General features: G+C 34.4%; 1 protein-coding gene across 1 annotated transcript in view; it reads left to right on the top strand.

Annotated features, from left to right (window-relative positions):
• C9H8orf34 (chromosome 9 C8orf34 homolog) overlaps positions 1 to 20,696 on the top strand; it is a 376,775-nt gene that overhangs the window by 283,180 nt on the left and 72,899 nt on the right. Inside the window, 2 exon segments of the mRNA XM_041768603.1 lie at positions 1,578 to 1,663; positions 8,891 to 8,967. Of these exon segments, the coding sequence (XP_041624537.1) occupies positions 1,578 to 1,663; positions 8,891 to 8,967 (163 nt within the window).

The raw sequence follows: 20,696 nt of genomic DNA, 5'->3' as shown, positions 1-20,696 counted from the left end.
AATTGGGCAGATATGAGAAGTATGTAGCTATATCATTTAAAAGTGATGTTGCAAAGTAAAATTTTAAAAATTAATTCAAAGTATAAAATCAATCAAAAAAAGTTTAAAGTCATACATATCTGACCAAAAAAAAAGTTATGATTATCACAGAATTACACTAGAGAATTCCTGAGTTAGCTTATATAATAAATATGGTTTTGTATATAGAAGGTAATAGGTGGGATCCCTGGGTGGCGTAGCGGTTTGGCGCCTGCCTTTGGCCCAGGGCGCGATCCTGGAGACCCGGGATCGAATCCCACATCGGGCTCCCGGTGCATGGAGCCTGCTTCTCCCTCTGCCTGTGTCTCTGCCTCTCTCTATCTCTCTGTGACTATCATAAATAAATAAAAATTTAAAAAAAAAAAAAAAAAAAAAAAAAAAAAAAAGAAGGTAATAGGTAAGTATTAGTATGTAATACGAACAAAAATGTGCATAATTTAATATTAATTTAATATTAAAGGAATAAAGATGAAAGCATAATTTATAATATTTGTAATTACACAAACGGTAAAGTGTCATGCATATGTGCTTGAATATGCAAAAGCCAAATGCAAATTAGTATGATTCTACTGTGACATATAAAAGCAAAAATGTAAAACAGTTGAAAAGTTTAAATTTTGAGGCTGGTACGGTTACAAATTATACTTGAATTGTATTTTTTAAAATATTAAGGCTATTTGTTATGCATTTATTAATACTCTCCCCTGAGGGCACTTGCCATCTGCTAAATACAAGAAAAAAATAAGGGCATTGTTATGGAAACTTCAGTCTCTGGACTATTTGATACATTGTTCTCCAATATTAGCAGGGCTTATTCTTAGGACCGAGTTCCAACAGTTATTAATAAACTCTATGCCGTTTGATAGCATGATTTCACAGCATAATATACATCCAGACTGTTTGAATTAGATATTGCTAGTTTCGCTGTGGTGAGGTGGACACAGAAGTTCAGAAATATGTTATCCCAGAAGTACCCATGTGGCCTTTCCTTCCTGAAGGGAGGCAGTGTCTGTGAGAACACTGGGCAGTCAGACATATTAAGGATCTTCACTTCCATTATTGAGGCTCACCTTGGCCTGTAGGCCTTTAAACTCCACTTGGGTTGATGTGGAGAACTGTGCTTGATAAACCTCTATGTAATCATGAAAACTCTCCTGCCCCTGGATTCAGAAGCAAGGTGAGCCCACTCTGGGGGACTCCTGCTTTTCTTCCACTCACTTCCCCATTGTAGTTTCAGTGAAAACGTTTGCTTGTAAACCTTCCTCCACTCAGGCAGAGAAGAAAGAAGAAAAGCAGACTCTGCCTGGACTTAATCTTCCCATGTGTATAGGAAAAAAGATGATGAAAGACTTGTCCTTCAAGGCTAGAAAAACAAAAACACGGTATGACAAAGGCTTTAGTAAACCTTTGTTTCTACTCTGCAGAAGGATGTCTGATTTTAAATTTGAAAGTTCATAGTCACGTCCCCAGTAGTATTTCATTCACATTTTACAATTCAACATTATTCGAGGTTGTACTGACCATTTTTAATTATTTAGGCTCCAAGGAGACCACCTGGCAGAAAGGACAGAGGAGACATCACAAGTACTTCGTTCTCCAGATGAAATAGTCCCAGATTCTTTGGGTAAGTTTTAAATCCAACAACATCTACTGTGATTTAATGGCACTGGAAGATTGAAATGTGAAAGAAAGAAACTAAACCAAACATCATGGTTAACAGTGGGTCATACATCTACCTTTCCCTCAAGCCGTGTGTGTCAGAAGGTTAAGGGACAAAAAGAAAAGGAGGCAAGATGTGTGGATTCTGAGGAGCAGCCTCATAGTGTCTGTGCCTGATTTAGGTACTAACAGATCAACTATATGTTGGCTTCTCCCCAAATTTTGTCACTATTTTCATCTTGTCTTTGTAACTTACATTGCCTACTCCCATTTTCACATTATAGATCCCTTCATATTTCCCCAGCAGAAATGTCAACACCATACTAGGTTTCCCTCCATCTTTCTCAGCCCCGTATTAAATTGGCCTCAAATCATGTCAGTAAATTCCCTCTCCAAATCAGTCTCCTCTTCATTTTCCCTGCCACTGCCTCCTCTGTGCTTTCGTCCTCCTTTTCTGCCTACTATAACAAGCCTGTACATAGGTACTCCTTGTACTATCCTGTCTCTTTTTAGTTTATCTTTCTAAACATAAAGATGCTTCTTTTATCCCATTTTCTGTAGGATGCAATTGAAACTCCTTAACATAGTGTAAGTTCATGTCAGGGCACTTCAGAATGTTTCCTGAATAAATAAAAAAGTACATGTAGTGCCATGGCAATGATGTCTAAGATATGGCACCACTTCATCACTCAATGTCCTAGCTAAATACGGTCAGTACATCTAGTTGGAATCATTAGAAAAGGAACCATAGGAAAATATTTTCCTTACATTTGGATAGAGAAAGATATATTAGTGAAGGTGAAAAAGAAATCCCAAAACATAACAAGAAAATTTCACTCAGCTATAGAGTGTTAAAACTCGTGTTCATCAAAAGATGACAGAAATAAGTGAATCAATAAGCCACAAAATAGCAAAATAGATTTGCAATATATATGCTACTGATTAAAGATTAACATTTAGAATACACAAACAATATACAATTTAATAAAGATCAACAAACCAAGAGAAAAATAAGCAAATGGATATGAACAGATATTTCACAAAAGAGGAAACCAAACGGCCAACAGACTTATGAAAAATGCTTAACTACTTTAGTAATCAAAGAAAAGCAAATTAAGACCATAGAAGGATGCTGTTTTATAACTTTTGGTTTGGTATTAATTAGGAAATCAGGCAAGGTAAGTGCTGGTGAACAGAGAGATGAAAGGAAACTCATACACTCTAGGTGGAGCATCAACAATGTTGGAAACAGTTTTCCATTATTTTAAAATCTTGAATATTCAAAAGAATATTCAATATTTAGTCAAAAGCTCAGAAACTCCATTTCTGGGTGAATATCTTAGAAAAACAAGTCTCATGAACATGAATAGTGAACAACCTTTGTCAATATGCTGGGGGACAGGAAAATGGATACATTATGGAATTGTCCCACTGCAGAAAACTGAATGCATTTCAAATACACACATAGGATGAATGAAATCAAAGGTGTGTTGGTAAATGTTAACAACTCTTTCTTTGAAAAAGAAAGCCATAATTTGTAGAGACTGTTGTTTTCTGTGGTGTAAATACTACCACTGTGGCTGATTTAAAGCAACTGATCTGAAAATGGCAGTGGATCTCCCAATCTGGTATGAGCAAATTACAACTCACAACTGAATGAGTCTTAAAAGCATTATATGATTGAACAAAAGAATTCATAGAACACCATTTTAAGCTCAAAACTAGCAAATCTAAATAATATATTCTTTAGGAAAATATACATAAGTGATAAAACTATATTTAAAGAAGGGAATAAAATCGCGGTTATCCTCAGGATAGGGGAAGCAAGGAGATGGGATAAGGAAGGTGCTCTCAGGTATATACAGGAAGGAAATGTTCTAATTCTTAAATTAGAGGGGTGGGTTGAGAGTGTTTACCCTTATGCTTTGTAAATAAATTTACTATCTATCTATCTATCTATCTATCTATCTATCTATCTATCTATTTTTTTACTTTACATATATATTTTTTACAATTGATCCTTGACCAGCATGAGGGTTAGGGGTGCCAACCCTATGCACAGTTGAAAATTGAAGTATAACTTTTGATTCACCAAAAACTTAACTACTAATAACCTACTGTTGACCAGAAGCCTTACCAATAATATAAACAGTTGATTAACACATATTTTATATGTTATATGTATTATATACTGTATTCTTACAATAAAGTAAGCTAGAGAAAATAAAATTTTATTAAGAAAATCATAAAGAAAAGACATTTATAGTACTGCACTGTATTTATTGAAAGAAATCCATGTATAAGAGGACTCATGCAGCTAAAAAAACTCATATTGTTCAAAGGCCAAATATATATACTTTTTTTACATGTCAAATGTTAACAACATTAAACATTTTAAAAAACAAAATGTGGAGGCATCTGGGTGGCTCAGTTGGTTAAGTGTCTGCCTTCTGCTCAGGTAATGATCTCAGGGGATCAAGCCTGTTAAGCATCAACCTCCCTGTTAAGTGGGTAGTCTGCTTCTCTGTCTCCCTCTGCCCCTCCTCTCCTTCATGTGCTCTCTCTCTCTTTCAAATAAATAAAATCTTAAAACAAAACAAAACAAAGAAGTGTTGTGGGAATGTAAACCAATGCCAGTGTAGCATGACACAAGAAATGATAATAGTTTCTTTATACTCAAATCTCTTGCAGTACTGATGAGATGACAGCACTCTCATGGTAGACCTTTAACATTGACAATGAAAGTTAAACAATATGGCACTAACAACATGGAGGACCCAGGTCAACCATTCCTTGACACCCTAGGTTTGGAGTCAGCCTATCTTCTCTTCATTGATAGCCTTGCATGTGTACCTTTACTTAAGCCCTTCTTCCATGATTCATAATAAATTCTTTCTCCTCCCCTCTGCCTATCCATATCCTATGTTCTAAGGTCATCTCAAGTCTCCTCCTGTCCAGCTAACACCAATATCTTCTTTTTCCTTTTCTTCCAATAGTGTTTCAATTACTTCTTGTGTGTTGATCTTGCTCAACTGAATTATATACTTTTTGAGGTTTTCTTGTGTACTGCATCATGCCTGGTATAAAACTAGACAAAAACCAGATATTATTTAATTACTGGCCCATTACTGGTTTTTAATTTTATCAAAAGCACTGGAATCCATTAATCTACCAAGAAGATATATATATCTTTGAGCAATCACATTTGCATAATAATTGGGTGTTGAGGGGTTTAAATTTTTTGGAAAATTTAACAATGCATCATCACTACTATGTGGTTGATTATACCTAATTGCATCCACTGGAGGAAAAATATTCATTAAGCTCCTTTCTTGAACTGCTTGTATCCTGAATTCTTCACATTCAAATTTTAGTAAACTTAATCAGCAAATTACAAAATATAAGTTTCTGATTCAGTACACTCTTTTCCACTTAAGATAGAGCACTAGATTCAGTAATTAAATATTTTTGGCATTATCCAAATGTGCTGATGTGCTTTTTATGTCAACTATACATCCACATTGAGCTTGGCTCAATAAACATACATATTCCTATGAATAGGTGTAACTTTCTACATAAAAAACCTGTTGTGACATAAATAGCAAAAGTAAAATTAATGAGAGGAAGAAGTTGGATGTAGCTAAACATTGAGATAAATTCTACAGATTCCTAGGTTCCTACCTGCATGCCTAATCAACCACATTGGCTAAGTTTCTCATCCCAGTGCTGTCAGATACTGTTAGACTTTGATGAAATTATCTTGTCTATGTTTCAGTTTCTTCTTCTCTAAAGTGAAAAGACAAGATAAATTCTAATATTTGAGAAATTGAGATACTCATTATTTCCTCCATGTGATTGAAAAAAGCTCAAAGAGTTCATTGCTTGTATTTTGAAAATCATTTATACTTTATAAGTACAATAAGTAAGTATACTTTTATAAAGAAATTGCTCTGGAATACAGCAAAATAGCTTACACATATGTATACACCAATTATTGTTAATAAGCAATGCACTTAGAACACTTAAAAATGGAATGTTTAATCATTAAATACTAACATTTTATTTTCACGATGTCTGTTGTTCCTACTGGTATAATTAGATTGATACTCTGGCACTAGATTTGGACTATTTAGAAAGGTTCAACTTAACAACTTCCAATATGGCGATGTGAATTCGCAAATATTCTGACAGTACTCCACCATTGTCCTTCTACACTAAGTTGAATGGATTCACTATATATTGTAGATCTCTCTGGATATGGCACCAGTAACCAGGAAAAATTCAACCCAAACAAGAACAGAACAGAATGTAAAACCATTAAAACTTACCACTGCCTTCCCTTTATAAACATTCATTTTTCTTAAAAAAAATTCATACTGTAAAGGTGTTCAAGTATATTCCAAGAGAAAGTCACAGAAAATTATCTTGCTCAACTTGTTTTGAACCAAGTTGAACCATGCATGCACCAAGTTGAATGCATGACATACAGTATTTATCGAATTAAATGAATATACAAATGACCAAAAAAATGGATGAGTGAAGTGGTGAGTACATACCTGCATTAGAAATCAAACAAAATGGGGATCCCTGGGTGGCTCAGCCGTTTAGCGAGCCTTTTGGCCCGGGGTGTGATCCTGGAGACTTGGGATCCTGTCCCACATCGGGCTCCCTGCGTGGAACCTGCTTCTCCCTCTGCCTGTATCTCTGCCTCTCTCTCTGTGTGTCTCTCATGAATAAATAAAATCTTTAAAAAAAAAATTAAACAAAATGACTGGGGGGCCTGGGTGGCTCAGTCATTTAAGCATCTGACTTTGGCTCAGGTCGTGATCTCTGGGTCCTGGGATTCAGCCCTCATCACCAAAGATCTGCTCAGGACTCAGTGGGGAGTCTGCTTCTTTCTCTCCCTCTTCTTCTGCCCCTTCCCCTGCTCATGCTCTCTCTTTCTCCCTCTCTCTCTCCTTCTCTCAAATAAATAAAATCTATAAAAAATAAAAATCAAACAGAATGACAGTACTCATTAAAATAATTAATTTGGGGTGCCTGGGTGGCTCAGTTCGTTAAGCAAGCATCTAACCAGCTCTGGTCCTTGGGATCGAACCCCAAGTCAGGAAAGTCTGCTTGTCTTCTGCCTCTGCCCCTCCTGCTGCTTGTACTCTCTCTGTCTCTCTCAAATAAAAAAATAAAATCTTTAAAAATAAATAAGATCATTAATTCACTGAGAAGTTGAGAACTAACTCATAGTGCATCATTTCTAACCTAAAAAAATCAACAAATCCACGAGAGTTGGTTTTCTTCTTCTGTATATGTAATTTGCTCTTGTAGTATAGAATAGAACATATTAATATTATCTATTAAGTCAATATTCTACTTAAATAATGATTTTAATACATAAGTGAAACAAAAAATAGTGAGTGAATACTAAAATTACACTAATATTTGCTTACAGTTATATAAATATAATTAAGCCTTGCAGGACTTAAGTTATGCTAGTTTATACATTCTAATTTAAAGAATCAATCTACTGTCATCCTTACAACTGGGTATTAGTAGATAGGGGTTCAAATATTCTTCATAAATGGATTAATATTTTTGAATTTACTATAAATTCATGTATCCTGATTTATTATTTTATCAACAAAAATTTGCTTCTTTTTGATGTAATGGTTCTGTTTGGAAGGATGCTAGGTAACTTTTATTTATTTTATTTATTTATTTTTTTGCTAGGTAACTTTTAAAATATACCTACAGCTCGAGAAAGTATGTCAGTCTCCCAAAGTTAGAATTCTGTATTCTAGATAAACTATGTGCCCTGGGATTTAGTAATTTTTCTTCTTGAATGTAAAACTCTGAATTATTAGAGGCAGAGCTCCATGGTTCAAAAGCTATGATTATGGATTTGCACTAAGCTTTCCACTGTCTCTCTGGTATTAGGTGACCATTAAGCATTTGAAGGATTTAATGCTTTGATTTTCTTCCCAGAGTGCACATTTTACACAGTGGAAAAAAAGCTGCCTCCATATGTGTGTGAATCTGAAGGAAAGTCTTCTTGAGGGACTCATATGGCTCTTTCAAACAAATATAAGAAAATCAATTTTAAAAGTTTCCAGTCATTTAAAATATTTCCTCTTAACTGATTTTTGAAATTTGAATAGAAGGTTATTAAAACACAGACTTCTTCTAATGCTCCATATATCTGTCCATATTGCTGAATTATTTATAACCCTTAGAAATCCTTGTTGTTATAATTAACTCAGCATATATATGGAAAAGGTTGCCATAATTTTATTCATATATTAGAAAGCCAAGACTCACCCACTTCTCAAATCTAGTCAAGCCAATTAATTACAACTTCTCACTTGATACTTAAAATGGAAAACCCACCACCATTTCATGGTATGTGCCCTTTTCCAAATTTTTTATAATTTGTCATCCCATTTAATAGATTTAATAGAGAGAAAACAAATTGGTGCTTAAATTGTGTAGTCAAAAAGAAGGAAGGAAGGAAGGAAGGAAGGAAGGAAGGAAGGAAGGAAGGAAGGAAGGAAGGAGGGATCCCTGGGTGGCGCAGCGGTTTGGCGCCTGCCTTTGGCCCAGGGCGCGATCCTGGAGACCCGGGATCGAATCCCACATCGGGCTCCCGGTGCATGGAGCCTGCTTCTCCCTCCGCCTGTGTCTCTGCCTCTCTCTCTCTCTCTGTGACTATCATAAATAAATACAAAATTAAAAAAAAAAAAAAAAAAGAAGGAAGAGGGAAAGTGGAGAGGGAGGGAGGGAGGGAGAGAGGGAAGGAAGGAAGGCAAGCAAGAAAGGAAGGAAAGAAGGAAAGGAGAAAAGAAGGAAAGAAAAAGAGAAAAAAAGACAGTAAATAGTATATAAAATTATAAGCCAGAAAATGAACATTAAATAAAATTTCCAAAGTTACCTAAATCATATGCCAAAAACAAGCTTGCTCTGACTAATATAACTACAGCGGTCACACATTTTTTTATTTCATTATGCCCTTCTCATACTCAACATTTTTGTATTTTGTCTTTAAATTAAACAAACATTCTACTGTTTAACTCACAAACACTATGATTTTTCAAAAACCAGTTCAGTCACTTTCCTAAACTTCTCATAATAGGTTTATGTATCACAGAGTTAGTAAGCAAAATATGTGACAACAACATATTCATTCTTTTTGTAAAAATAGATTCTTTACCCGGGACTGAAGAAGCACTAATGGAAGAAGGTGAAGAATTTGAGAAAGCCTCCAGATTAACGGGACCTGTAAGTACATTCATTTACTTACTTTTTTCTTAATTCCTAAAACCAGTGTATATTACCGATAGGAAAATTTAAAAGGAGTAGGAAAATAATATTCTTTAAATAAAAAATATTTTCTAATGTGCATCCAGCATATCCCATAAGGTCATGCTGAGTGCTTGTATCAGTAGGTAGCCAGCTTGATTACAGGTAAACAGCAAGGCTGCACTAAGCACTTTCAGCAATTTGGGAAGAAAATTTGAATGAGTTGGAAAAAGCTAAGTTCTGCTATTGTTACCTGCTGACTTATGCACATGAATATTCTAAAAGATTATGAGCTGCCATCCTCAACTTCATTAACTATACACATCTTGATAAAAATGAAATGTTTTGAATATCCTGAAAGTCTACTTATAACTTAAGCTTGGTTGTGAAGTCCTTGTGAAATTTTTGTTAAACTAGACCTTTTCAATAGAGTATATTGAGAAAAACACCATTAGGTCTAAGATTTTCAATGAAATTTAATGTTAAAAGAATAAGCACAGAAAAAATATAATCTACATAAATTCTAAGTGTAAAATTTATGAAAGATTTTGAGTTGCTATAAAAATGACTATACCATCTTGCATCACCCTAAATTTAATATTTAAACTGGGTTTATATACTACGATATTCTCTGTATTAGCATGCTAAGGCTGCTGTAACAAAGCACACAGACTGGGTGGCTAAACAACAGAAATTTATTTCTCACGGTTCTGGAGGCATGAGTCTGAGATCTAGGTGTTAGGATTTGTTTCTTCTGAGGCATCTCTCCCTCCTAAGTGATCTTCAGGTCTTAAATGCTGTTAGCATCTCTCATCTGAGACTTTTTTCAGCCCAAACACAATCTGTTCTTTCAACAAATTCTTACATTGTGTAGTTTTCAAAGATTTCAGTACCTCTGATACTTTCTCTGAGCATATTCTTGTTTGCCAAGTCCCCTGTAAAGTGTGGGTTCTGCCGCAACCAAACCCAGGGTTCCGGATAACACTCCCACATCAGAGAGTATCATGGGGTATGCACTTGATCAAATATTATCTTTGGATTATAATCTGGGAATAAAAGATTCCCAGGAATATAAATATAAAAGGAAATTTCTGACATTTATAAAAATTCAGTATGTTTTGATAATCTCATGATGATAAAAGCATGTTATCATTCAGGTTGTGAAATGTTTCATTCATTACTTTTTGCAAACATTTTTTTTAATTCCTCTGTGAATTTTACCAAAGTCTGTGTATCTCCCTTGTATGTAAAAGGATACTGCTAGATTCTTTTTCTAATCACTTTCTAAAATCAAGATGAATCCTGCCCACATTATATGGCTTGCTCAATAATATCTAATAACCCAAAGGGGGAAAGAAAACTCAGTGATTTCAAACTGTAAGAGATTTTTGCTTTCTTTTCTCGGTGCTCATATAGTGCTTTCCTAATGCAAAAATTTGTTCTAAGCCAATTTTACTTGTTTTCACTTATCATTCATTAGATTTTGGATTCTTAAAAATTCTATGATTCTATTTAATGTCAAAATAACTATTTAATTCTTTTTTGGAAGCCTACAGAATATAAACAATACATGGAGAAATAAATGAATATCAGGATCCTGAACATACTTTCTACACAATGGCTGCTTTTAATATGAAGGAAACATGGATTAAAAAAAGATGGTATTTTAGATGCAAATTCCCTAAATAATGTTTTTTAGGATTGTATTTTTGGTAAATCAAAGAGAAAATTGTGGCTTTATCTAAATATTAATGGAGAATTGGAAAAAAACAGAACTTTTTTCTTTATTACCGTAAGAAATGCAAAATACTTCAAAGCAAATTTTGAGTCACATCCTGTAAAAATATACAACATGCCACAAATGTTGAAATCCATCTAGAGTAGTTTCAACACATGCTGTCTTATTTGCTAACTTTCCATGTTGGGTATTGGATATTAATAAGTAGGTAACAGACTCTTGAAAACTGTTTTCCCCAGTGGCTTAACTCGTGTTTAAAATATTTTGTGAATATTTTGTGAATATTTGAATGAGGTAAAGGCAACATTTAGATTTACAGTTTTATCCTCCCTCAAATAAACAAGTCATTTTTTTTGAAATTTCCCTTTCCTCCTTTCCTGCATTCTGGAATGTTTCTTAGCATAGGTACATGTTATAAAGATTAAAGCTAGATTTGTCAGAGACATCTATTTATTAGAAATGAACCAAAAAAAGAAAATATTAGGAAGAAAATTCAAAGCAGCAGATATTGATTAATGACCTTTAGTTCATAAATATAGTACACAAAATTTTTTAGATCAGTGATTCATAAAGATTTAATATTAAGGGATGCCTAGGTGGCTCAGTGGTTGAGTGTCTCAACCATTCAGTCTCTGCTTTTGGCTCAGGTCGAGATCCTAGGGTCCTGGGATTGAATTCTGCATCAGGCTCCCCGGAGAAAGCCTGGATCTCTCTCTGCTTATGTCTCTGCCTCTCTCTGTGTCTCTCATGAATGAATAAATAAAATCTTTAAAAACTTTAATATTATTTTTTTAATTTCACAATTTCTATAGCATTTTTAATGTTCATAATTCCATTTTGTTTTAAAAGTATATGTGCACATATATTTGCCTAATGGGAAGATGAAAAAGATAAGAAGCACATTTAATGTTCAACATCTTACTGACCTTTTTTTTTCCTTTGTAAATCTTTTATTTATTTTATTCATTAGTCAGTACCACCAGCCCATCATTAGCAGATTCTCATAGCATTTTACGTAACTAGTCATCATTTCTTAAAGTGGCAAAAAAATTTTAAAAAGGATTCCTGTTAGGAAAGTTTTTCTGAAGTTTTCAGTAGTTACTAAAAGTGCATTTTCTTTTTAATTTTTATTTATTTATGATAGCCACAGAGAGAGAGAGAGAGAGAGAGAGAGAGAAGCAGAAGCAGGCTCCATGCACCGGGAGCCTGACGTGGGACTCTATCCTGGGTCTCCAGGATCACGCCCTGGGCCTAAGACAGGCGCTAAACCGCTGCGCCACCCAGGGTTCCCCTAAAAGTGTATTTTTAACACATTTTCCTTCTACAGAGTTTTATCTCTTAGAGGAGTTATGTTAAACAAACTAGAATGATAGTAGTAATAATAATATCACATCTTTCTATAGCACATATATTTTTTAAGTGTTTTTACATACTTATTATCAATTGTCTCTGAGTTTTGGAAGTCCTTATGCACATAGGCTTGACAACCCTTCGGTGAAATCAGTAGTACTCTACATTTTAGGTGAGCATACTGATCTTCCCAAAAAATCTCATGATTTGTCCCATGTCACGTAAACAAGGCAGAACTAAAACTCCTGTGTCCCGGTGCCCCAGACTCTCACAGAACTTGTCGGGTCCCTACAAACACTAAGGTAGTAGAGCCACTATTAAATATAGTTACTTTATGTAATGTAGAAAAGATAAAAAGTAGGTCATTATCAGTAACCAATATCAAAGGTAGAATTATTCACTAGATTAAGTAGATAGTGAAAAAGTAGGAGTTTGAGGTACCAGATCATGACCGGTAATTTTAAAAAAAAATTATTTTACTTAAATTCAATTAATTAACGTATAGTATATGATTAATTTCAGAGGTAGAGGTTAGTGATTCATCAATTGCATATAACACTCATGTGCCCTCCTTAATGCCTGTTACCCAGTTACCCACCCCCCCACCTCTCCTTCTGCAACACTTTGTTTCCCACAGTTAGGAGTCTCTCATGGTTTGTCTTCCTCTCTAATTTTTGGCACTCAGTTCCCCCCTTCCCTTATGGTCCCTTTCACCATTTCTTATATTCCACATGTGAGTGAAACCATATGATAATTGTCTTTCTCCCATTGACTTATTTCACTCAGCATAATTCCTTCCAGTTCCATCCATGTCAATGTAAATGGTAGATATTCATCCTTCCTGATGGCTGAGTAATATTCCATTGTATATGTATATACATTGTATATACATGTATATATATATTGTGGTTTGTCTTGTCATTTGCCTCAGGCACATAGACAAGCAGAACTAAAACTCCTGTGTCCCAGTGCCCCAAACTCTCACAGAACTTGTCGGGGTCCCTACAATCACTAAGGCACTAGAGCCACTATTAAATATAGTTACTTTATGTAATGTAGAAAAGAGAAAAAGAAAAAAAAAGATAAAAAGTAGGTCATTATCAGTAACCAATATCAAAGGTAGAATTATTCATTTGATTAAGTAGATAATGAAAAAGTAGGAGTTTGAGGTACCAGATGATGACAGGTAATTTAAAAAAACTTATTTTACTTAAATTCAATTAATTAACTTATAGTATATGATTAATTTCAGAGGTAGAGGTCAGTAATTCACATATATACCATATATACCACATATATAGTGAAAATACAAATCAAAGCCACAATGAGATACCACTTTACACCCATATATATGGTATATATATATATATATATTTGGCAAGTGATGTGGAGCATTTTTTCATGTGCTTCTTGACCATGTGTATGTCTTATTTGGAGAAATGTCTGTTCATGTCTTCTGCCCTTTCTTTTCTTTTTTTTTAATTTCTTTTTTTTTAAAGATTTTATTTATTCATAAGAGACAGAGAGAGAGAGAGAGAGAGAGAGGCAGAGGCATAGGCAGAGGGAGAAGCGGGCTCATGCAGGGAGCCTGATGTGGGACTCGATCCCAGGACTCCAGGATCACTCCCTGAGCTGAAGGCAGGCGCTAAACCACTGAGCCACCCAAGCGTCCCACTTCTGCCCATTTCTTGACTGGATTGTTTGTTACTTGGGTGTTGAGTTTGATAAGTTCTTTATAGATCTTGGACACTAGCCCTTTATCTGATATGTCATTTGCAAATATCTTCTCCCATTCTGTAGATTGTCTTTTAGTTTTGTTGACTGCTTATTATACAGAAGCTTTTTGTCTTGATGAAGTCCCAATAGTTCATTCTTGCTTTTATTTCCCTTGCCTTCATAAATGTGTCTTGCAAGAAGTTGCTGTGGCCAGTTCAAAAAGGCTGTTGCCTGTGTTCTCCTCTAGGATTTTGATGGATTCTTGTCTTATATTTAGATCTTTCATCCATTTTGAGTTTATTTTTGTGTATGGTGTAAGAGAATGGTCGAGTTTCATTCTTCCACATGTGGCTGTCCAATTTTCCCAACACCATTTGTTGAAGTGACTTTTTCCATTGGTTATTCTTTCCTGCTTTGTATGACAGGTAATTTTTTGTGAGAAGAAAGGATCAGTAAGTTTGAAACATAAAAGACTAGTCTTGCTTGGGTTCTTAATTACTGAAGGAGTCTGAGAAACCAATGCAGCATATCAAGAAGGAGGATCTTAAAATTAGGGGAAAGAAAAGGGAAAAAGAAAATAACACATTTGGAAAAAATATCCATGACAAATGATTCAAAAGTGAAATTCAGGGGATTCTAAAATTTTCAGGATTATAGATAAACTTTGATTACTTTTAAGCTTGAATAATATTATGCTTTGTTGATTAGTAAATAAAAAGTTTTGTTTAATGATGTAGGGACAAGTGGATGGCCTCTCTGTTTCTCTCTCTTCCTCTTCACTGATTCTTTTGACTTTCACTCACAAGTAGTAAGGTGTAGACTTGATGGTCTGAAGTTGAAATTTACCACACATACCACATTTTCCCATTACCCCATGAATATGAAGTTAAAAAAGAGTAAATTTTCGTTAGATATAAATATGATTCTCTTTTGATAACAACTATAATTGGAAGATACATAAAAAAGAAACATTTAGGGATCCCTGGGTGGCGCAGTGGTTTAGCGCCTGTCTTTGGCCCAGGGCACGATCCTGCAGACCCAGGATCGAATCCCACGTCAGGCTCCCTGTGCATGGAGCCTGCTTCTCCCTCTGCCTGTGTCTCTGCCGCTCTCTCTCTGTGTGACTATCATAAGTAAATAAAAATTAAAAAAAAAAAAAAACATTTACGTGCATTCTTCCGGTAACACATGGAACTGATGTACAAATTCAGAAAAGAGTTTGGGTAAGAAGGACATTGTTCCTAAATGAATTTCTTTTTACTGGAAAAAATTTAGGTGAATTAGTTTTTGTTAACTTAAAAAAAAATTGATTCATCCAATGAAGTTTGTAGGTCAGCAAAGAGTTCCACCTGTATTTCTATTCCTGGTCTGATTGTTAATAATTACTGTGGAATCTTCTTTTAACCAATTCTTGGTGCCCTTGGGAATTATGTTAAATGAATTTCAGTACACATTGAGAGCACTGATTGCTGAGATTTAAGGGAAATTTTGCAATCTGCTGAAACCCTATGACTTTTCATAATAGGTAGGTTGCACGAATGTCCTTTATTTCTCCACTCTAGAAACCTACACACTATTTTCAAGCCAAGTAGTGGACGTCTCCTTGGATATTCATTCCTTTTATCCCATTTCTCCTTCCCAGATCTTTATTTCTTCTCTCATAAGCATGCCAAAAAAAGACATATACACTTAAAAGGTATAAAATTATAAATTATCACTTAGACTTAACAAAAAGCACAAAAGGATTTGTACCCATAGCTTTCCAGTAAAAACTACAGGTAAGAATATTTAGTGGACCTTTAGCCTATTTCTTTATGAATATTGATATCCCTACTTCCTATCTTGTTTCTTACTAATATTATTCCATCCTACACACAACTCTCCCCACAGGAAAATTTTGTCTTTTCATCCTCCTCTCAATTCAACATCTTATATGTTTCCATAAAACAACTTCCAAATTCTTTTTCATACTAAAGGATAATTTCATGATAAATAAATATTGTTATACATATTTTGGAAGGTCTATAATTCTATGTAAATTGATTTAAAGAGCTGGTCAAAAAAAAAAGAGCTGGTCAGCAGAAGCAATGTTGAATGAATTGGCTAATGAACATATGGTAATTTTTTCTTGCATTATGTCTCTAGGGTGAAAAATTAGACACCAACTAGCATCTATGGAATTAAGACTAAACAAATTTCAACTTGTATTCTTGCAAAGTAAAAAAGAAAAGAAATTAATGTTCTTTATCATCTCACCAAATAAAAGTAATAAATTAGAGTGGATTTCATCTCTTGAAGGTAATGTTGACAAATTGTTGGCAGCTAATTGTAGCAATGAATTGTCTGCTAAGGAACAGCACGGTAGTACATATTTCACTCAACCCTAAAGGCTTTTACCATTTCTTTTTCCTTCTAAGTGTGGAATTTTGCTTGGCTTTATCACTCACAGATCTAGGACACCAATAAAATTGCTTAAAATTAAGTACTATGTAGCAGGAAATATATCTGACCAACTTTTGGAATCTAGTGAGATTTTTCCTTTTGACATTTTAGGTCTGTTGATTTCTAACATACTGAGGATGGAAATATTTGCCCAAACCTATGCAAATATTATTTTCTAAAACATCTATGCATTTTTAAAATGTAACTTCTAAGTGTCACATCTGCATCAGAAAAAAAAGGCCTAAGATGGTAAAGTATGACATAATGAATGTTAAAACATTTATTGTAACTTTTGTCATTAGTCAATCTCTTTACATAATTTCACTGTTTTTCCATTAGTAAAATTATGAAATTATTTCTTAGAATCAGTTAAGTTCCTCATTTTAGTTTTAAGATAATTGGAAGGAAGAGTGACGTAGTACGCATTGATGTAGAACAAGTAAGGTTGACTTCTAAGCAAATAATAACCAAGAAGATGTACAATAGCATGCTATTAATGTCCTGAGACCCCAACTCATGATGAGTCCACTAATTCTTATAAATATGGTGGACAAAAGAGAAAATGCATTTTGACATTTTCTGTATTTTGACATTATCGCAAATTTTTTATTAAAATGATTGCCAGCTACTGAAAATTTCATTTGATTGGTATATAAGTAGAATGAAAAAGGAAAAAAAAAAACCCAATATAGATTATGTTTGTGTAGTGAGGTAAAACCCTTATATATACTCTGATCAGGAACTGTGTAATGTGTGTGCTGGTATGGCCTGTTTTGTGTGAAATATATTAAATTAATATTCAGTCACTAAGTGGGGATGAAAAAAACATTAAGATCTTCGCAAAAAGGTTTTCTTTTATATGTCCATATTGTCCTTCAGCTAAGGGAACTACATAGATTACATAAAAATGATTAGATATAAAGTGCTTTCCTATAGAAACTTAAATATTTGTGCGCTTCCTTTCCTTGTGAACCACAGTGATCTTACCAAGGTCATTTTTTGCCTATTATAAGAAGTGGTCATATATAAAGCTGAGTCTCAGAGATGTACTAACTCAAACTGAAAAAAGTATTATATATTCCTACTATTATGTTGACCTAACATGATGTATATTAAAAGGGCATTAGGAGAAATAATATTTTAGGAACTATGTTTGAAGGGATCTTGATTGTTGGGTCAGATTGAATGACCATTCCTTTTGAAGACAGTGAACTCATTTGCTTCTTTTCCAAGCATCACAGATTTTTAAAGAGATTTCCAAATGTTAATAAAATAGCAACATCAATATCACATTCAATGTGCACAATGTTTTTTTTTAAAGATTTTATTTATTTATTCATGAGGATACACAGAGAGGAGAGAGAGAGGCAGAGACACAGGCAGAGGGAGAAGCAGGCTCCATGCAGGGAGCCCAACATGGGACTTGATCCTGGCTTTCCAGGATCACGCCCTGGACTGAAGGCAGCACTAAACCGCTGAGCCACCCGGGCTGCCCAATGTGCACAATATTTTTAAGCTACAATTTGATTTAACTTTTTGGCATCTCTGTTACAGTTTTCTTTATTTCAAATTTGTTTATTTTTATTACAAATATAATACTATTTATTATATAAATTTTGGAAAACCCAGTAAATAATATAATTTAAATCTAAAACCATAATATAAAAAGATGAATTGTCAAATTTTATTTTTCCAGTATTTTTAAGCATGTATATCATGCTTATTATAAACATGTCATATCATAATTTAAATTTTGAACTATAGTCAACAAGGAACTTTACATTCTGCATTTCCTTAGATAACATAATGACAATAGTCTCACATAAAATTCTTTGTAAACCTAAATTTAGTACCTATTCATTATTGCAGGCTTAGCTGTTTTAGTATCAATTAGACCAAATCTCCTATCTTTTTAAAATTTAGGACTTTAATTTTCATGTCAAATCATAACACAGAGTTGTTATATTTGGTTTAATGTCAGATTTTTAGACTGGTTATGCCCAGCTAATTTGTCCTAGGCTGATAATGGTCATGAATTGGTGATAGAAATGTTGGGATCCAGACTTTCCAGTCCTTCTGGTAACTGTTTTGAGTCTCATTCAGCTGCAAACAGCCTTTTCCAGGCCCCACTGTATGTGGTACAAATATATTTTCCATGTTTATTTTGATGTGAACAGGGCTGGGAATCACTGGTTTGGGTTGCTTCTGAGATTTTGGGCTTGGACATAATGCTTTAGAGACCAGCCATGCACAAAATCATCAGTGTCTCAGTGTTTTCCTTGGGCTAGTTTCTTAAAGGGTCAAATAGTATGAACTATTTCAAGTTCTTGACACATAACCAGAAAAAGTCCATTTTAACCAGAAATCTCCCAATCTTTACCAGAAGTAAGTGTTCTCTTAAAATGATAAAATAACAAATAAAAAATTTACAAAATTAATCTTTCATACTGATAAATGTAAAATGGAACATTTTTGGTCATTAATGTTAGATTTCTTTGTTTACCAGTAAATTTCTTTGATTAGTAATGAACAATTTTTACGTATGTATATTAGACTCATGTAATTTCTATTTCTTATGAATTATTTTTCTTTGCCATTGGCCATATTTCTTTTGGGATATTTGTTTTCCCATTGACTTGTTAGTGTTTATTAGACATTAAAAATGATGATTTATGTTTCTGGTAAATATTTTAGTAAACTTTTTTGCCTTCTAATTTGTAGAAGAAAAAACGCCATGATAGTTTTAAAAAAAATTTTTATTTATTCATGAGAATACACAGAGAGGAGAGAGAGAGGCAGAGATACAGGCAGAGGGAGAAGCAAGCTCCATGCAGGGAGCCCAAAGTGGGACTCAATCCCGGAACTCCAGAATCACACCCTGGGTGGAAGGCAGGCGCTAAACTGCTGAGCCACCCAGGGATCCCCTCTTTGTATTTTAATATAGAAAAGGTAAAGCCCTCATTTTCATTCTTTTTTTCAAAAATCAAAGAATTTAACCATTATACAATACTTAGCTATTCTTTATTACAACTCTGAAGCATCCCTGCTTGTATTTTTTTTAAATATAGGTTTAGGGTTTTGATCTTTTGACAGAAACTTGGTATATCATTTGTCAGAATATAGGAACCTACCCATCAGTTTCTACAGAATATTCAGTTTGCTTATATAAAAAGCACTTCACTTAGCGATTTTTACTAATTCTGAAACGAAGCTTCAATAATATTTACAAGAATCTTATACATTAGAGACAGAACTGATATGTTAACTTCCGGTTATTTTGTTCAGTGTATTGGGACATTTTGATTCAGAAATAACACAAGTGTTTTGAGAAGAAAGGAAGCTGAGTAATTTGTAAGTAAATGTCTGTGATATAACAACTATAAAAAAGGTATTTGTATTTCTTCAGAATCATGAATCCAATGCTTTTATTTGTTTTACTAAAATCTGGAATTTCTGGAATTGCCAGTTCCTTTGTTTTTTGCTTTTTTAATATGTATTGATAAAGTAGTTGCATTTCAATAGTGTAAAAGCTAGCCTGTCACAAAAAAGAATTTCAGAAAGATTGCTTAATCAAAGAAGAAATATAAAGGTATTATTGTCTAAGGAAACAAACTTTAAATGATGTCAAGAAAACATAATCTAGAATTAACAAACATCTTTACTTGAAGACCACACAAGTTGAGAAATATCTATGTAGAGTCTACTCTTCAGGAAGGGACAAAAGTATCCCAGCCTGAAGAACCTATAACCGAAGGACAATAAAATGAGAGTGGAGAGTACTCAGATCTTAGACATACAAGCCATTTATGTCTGCCAGGGATACCATTCCCTTGCAATTGTCTCCTTCCTGTGGCTTCCCCACTTGACATTAACTTGAGGGAAATCAATAACACTTTGGTGGATTTGCCTCACTAGATTGTATTTCTGATGGATCATAGGATGCATGAACACTTCCTGACTCCAATTTTCCCTTAGTCTTTTCCATGATCAATATATCTTCCACTTCCAAATCTTTTCTTTTCTTTTTAAGATTTTATTTATTTATTCGTAGACAGAGAGAGAGAGAGAGAGAGAGAGAGAGAGAGAGAGGCAGAGACACAGGCAGAGGAAGAAGCAGGCTCCATGCAGGGAGCCTGATGTGGGACTTGATCCTGGGTCCCCAGGATCACACCCCAGGCTGCAGGCGGCGCCTAACCGCTGCGCCACTGGGGCTGCTCTCCAAATCTTTCCTCTTTTCATTTATGTCTTCTGACCAACCACCCTCATCCTTAGGAGAAATTTCTTCCTATAGAATGACACCACTGTTTCTCCCAGTCAACTAATCTAGGAAGCTGGCAACCATCCTAGATCCCTCTGTCTGCTCCGATCCTGAGTCAGGGAAGTTACACTCACCATTTTAACAACCCTGTACTAGTCTGTTAGAATTTATTTATCCACATGAAAGTCCAACCCAAGAAGTCTC

This window comes from Vulpes lagopus, chromosome 9 (genome assembly GCF_018345385.1).
Source record: "Vulpes lagopus strain Blue_001 chromosome 9, ASM1834538v1, whole genome shotgun sequence".
Lineage (NCBI taxonomy): Eukaryota > Metazoa > Chordata > Mammalia > Carnivora > Canidae > Vulpes > Vulpes lagopus.
Note: the sequence above shows the minus strand (reverse complement) of the source record. Positions and strands in the feature narration are given on the sequence as shown.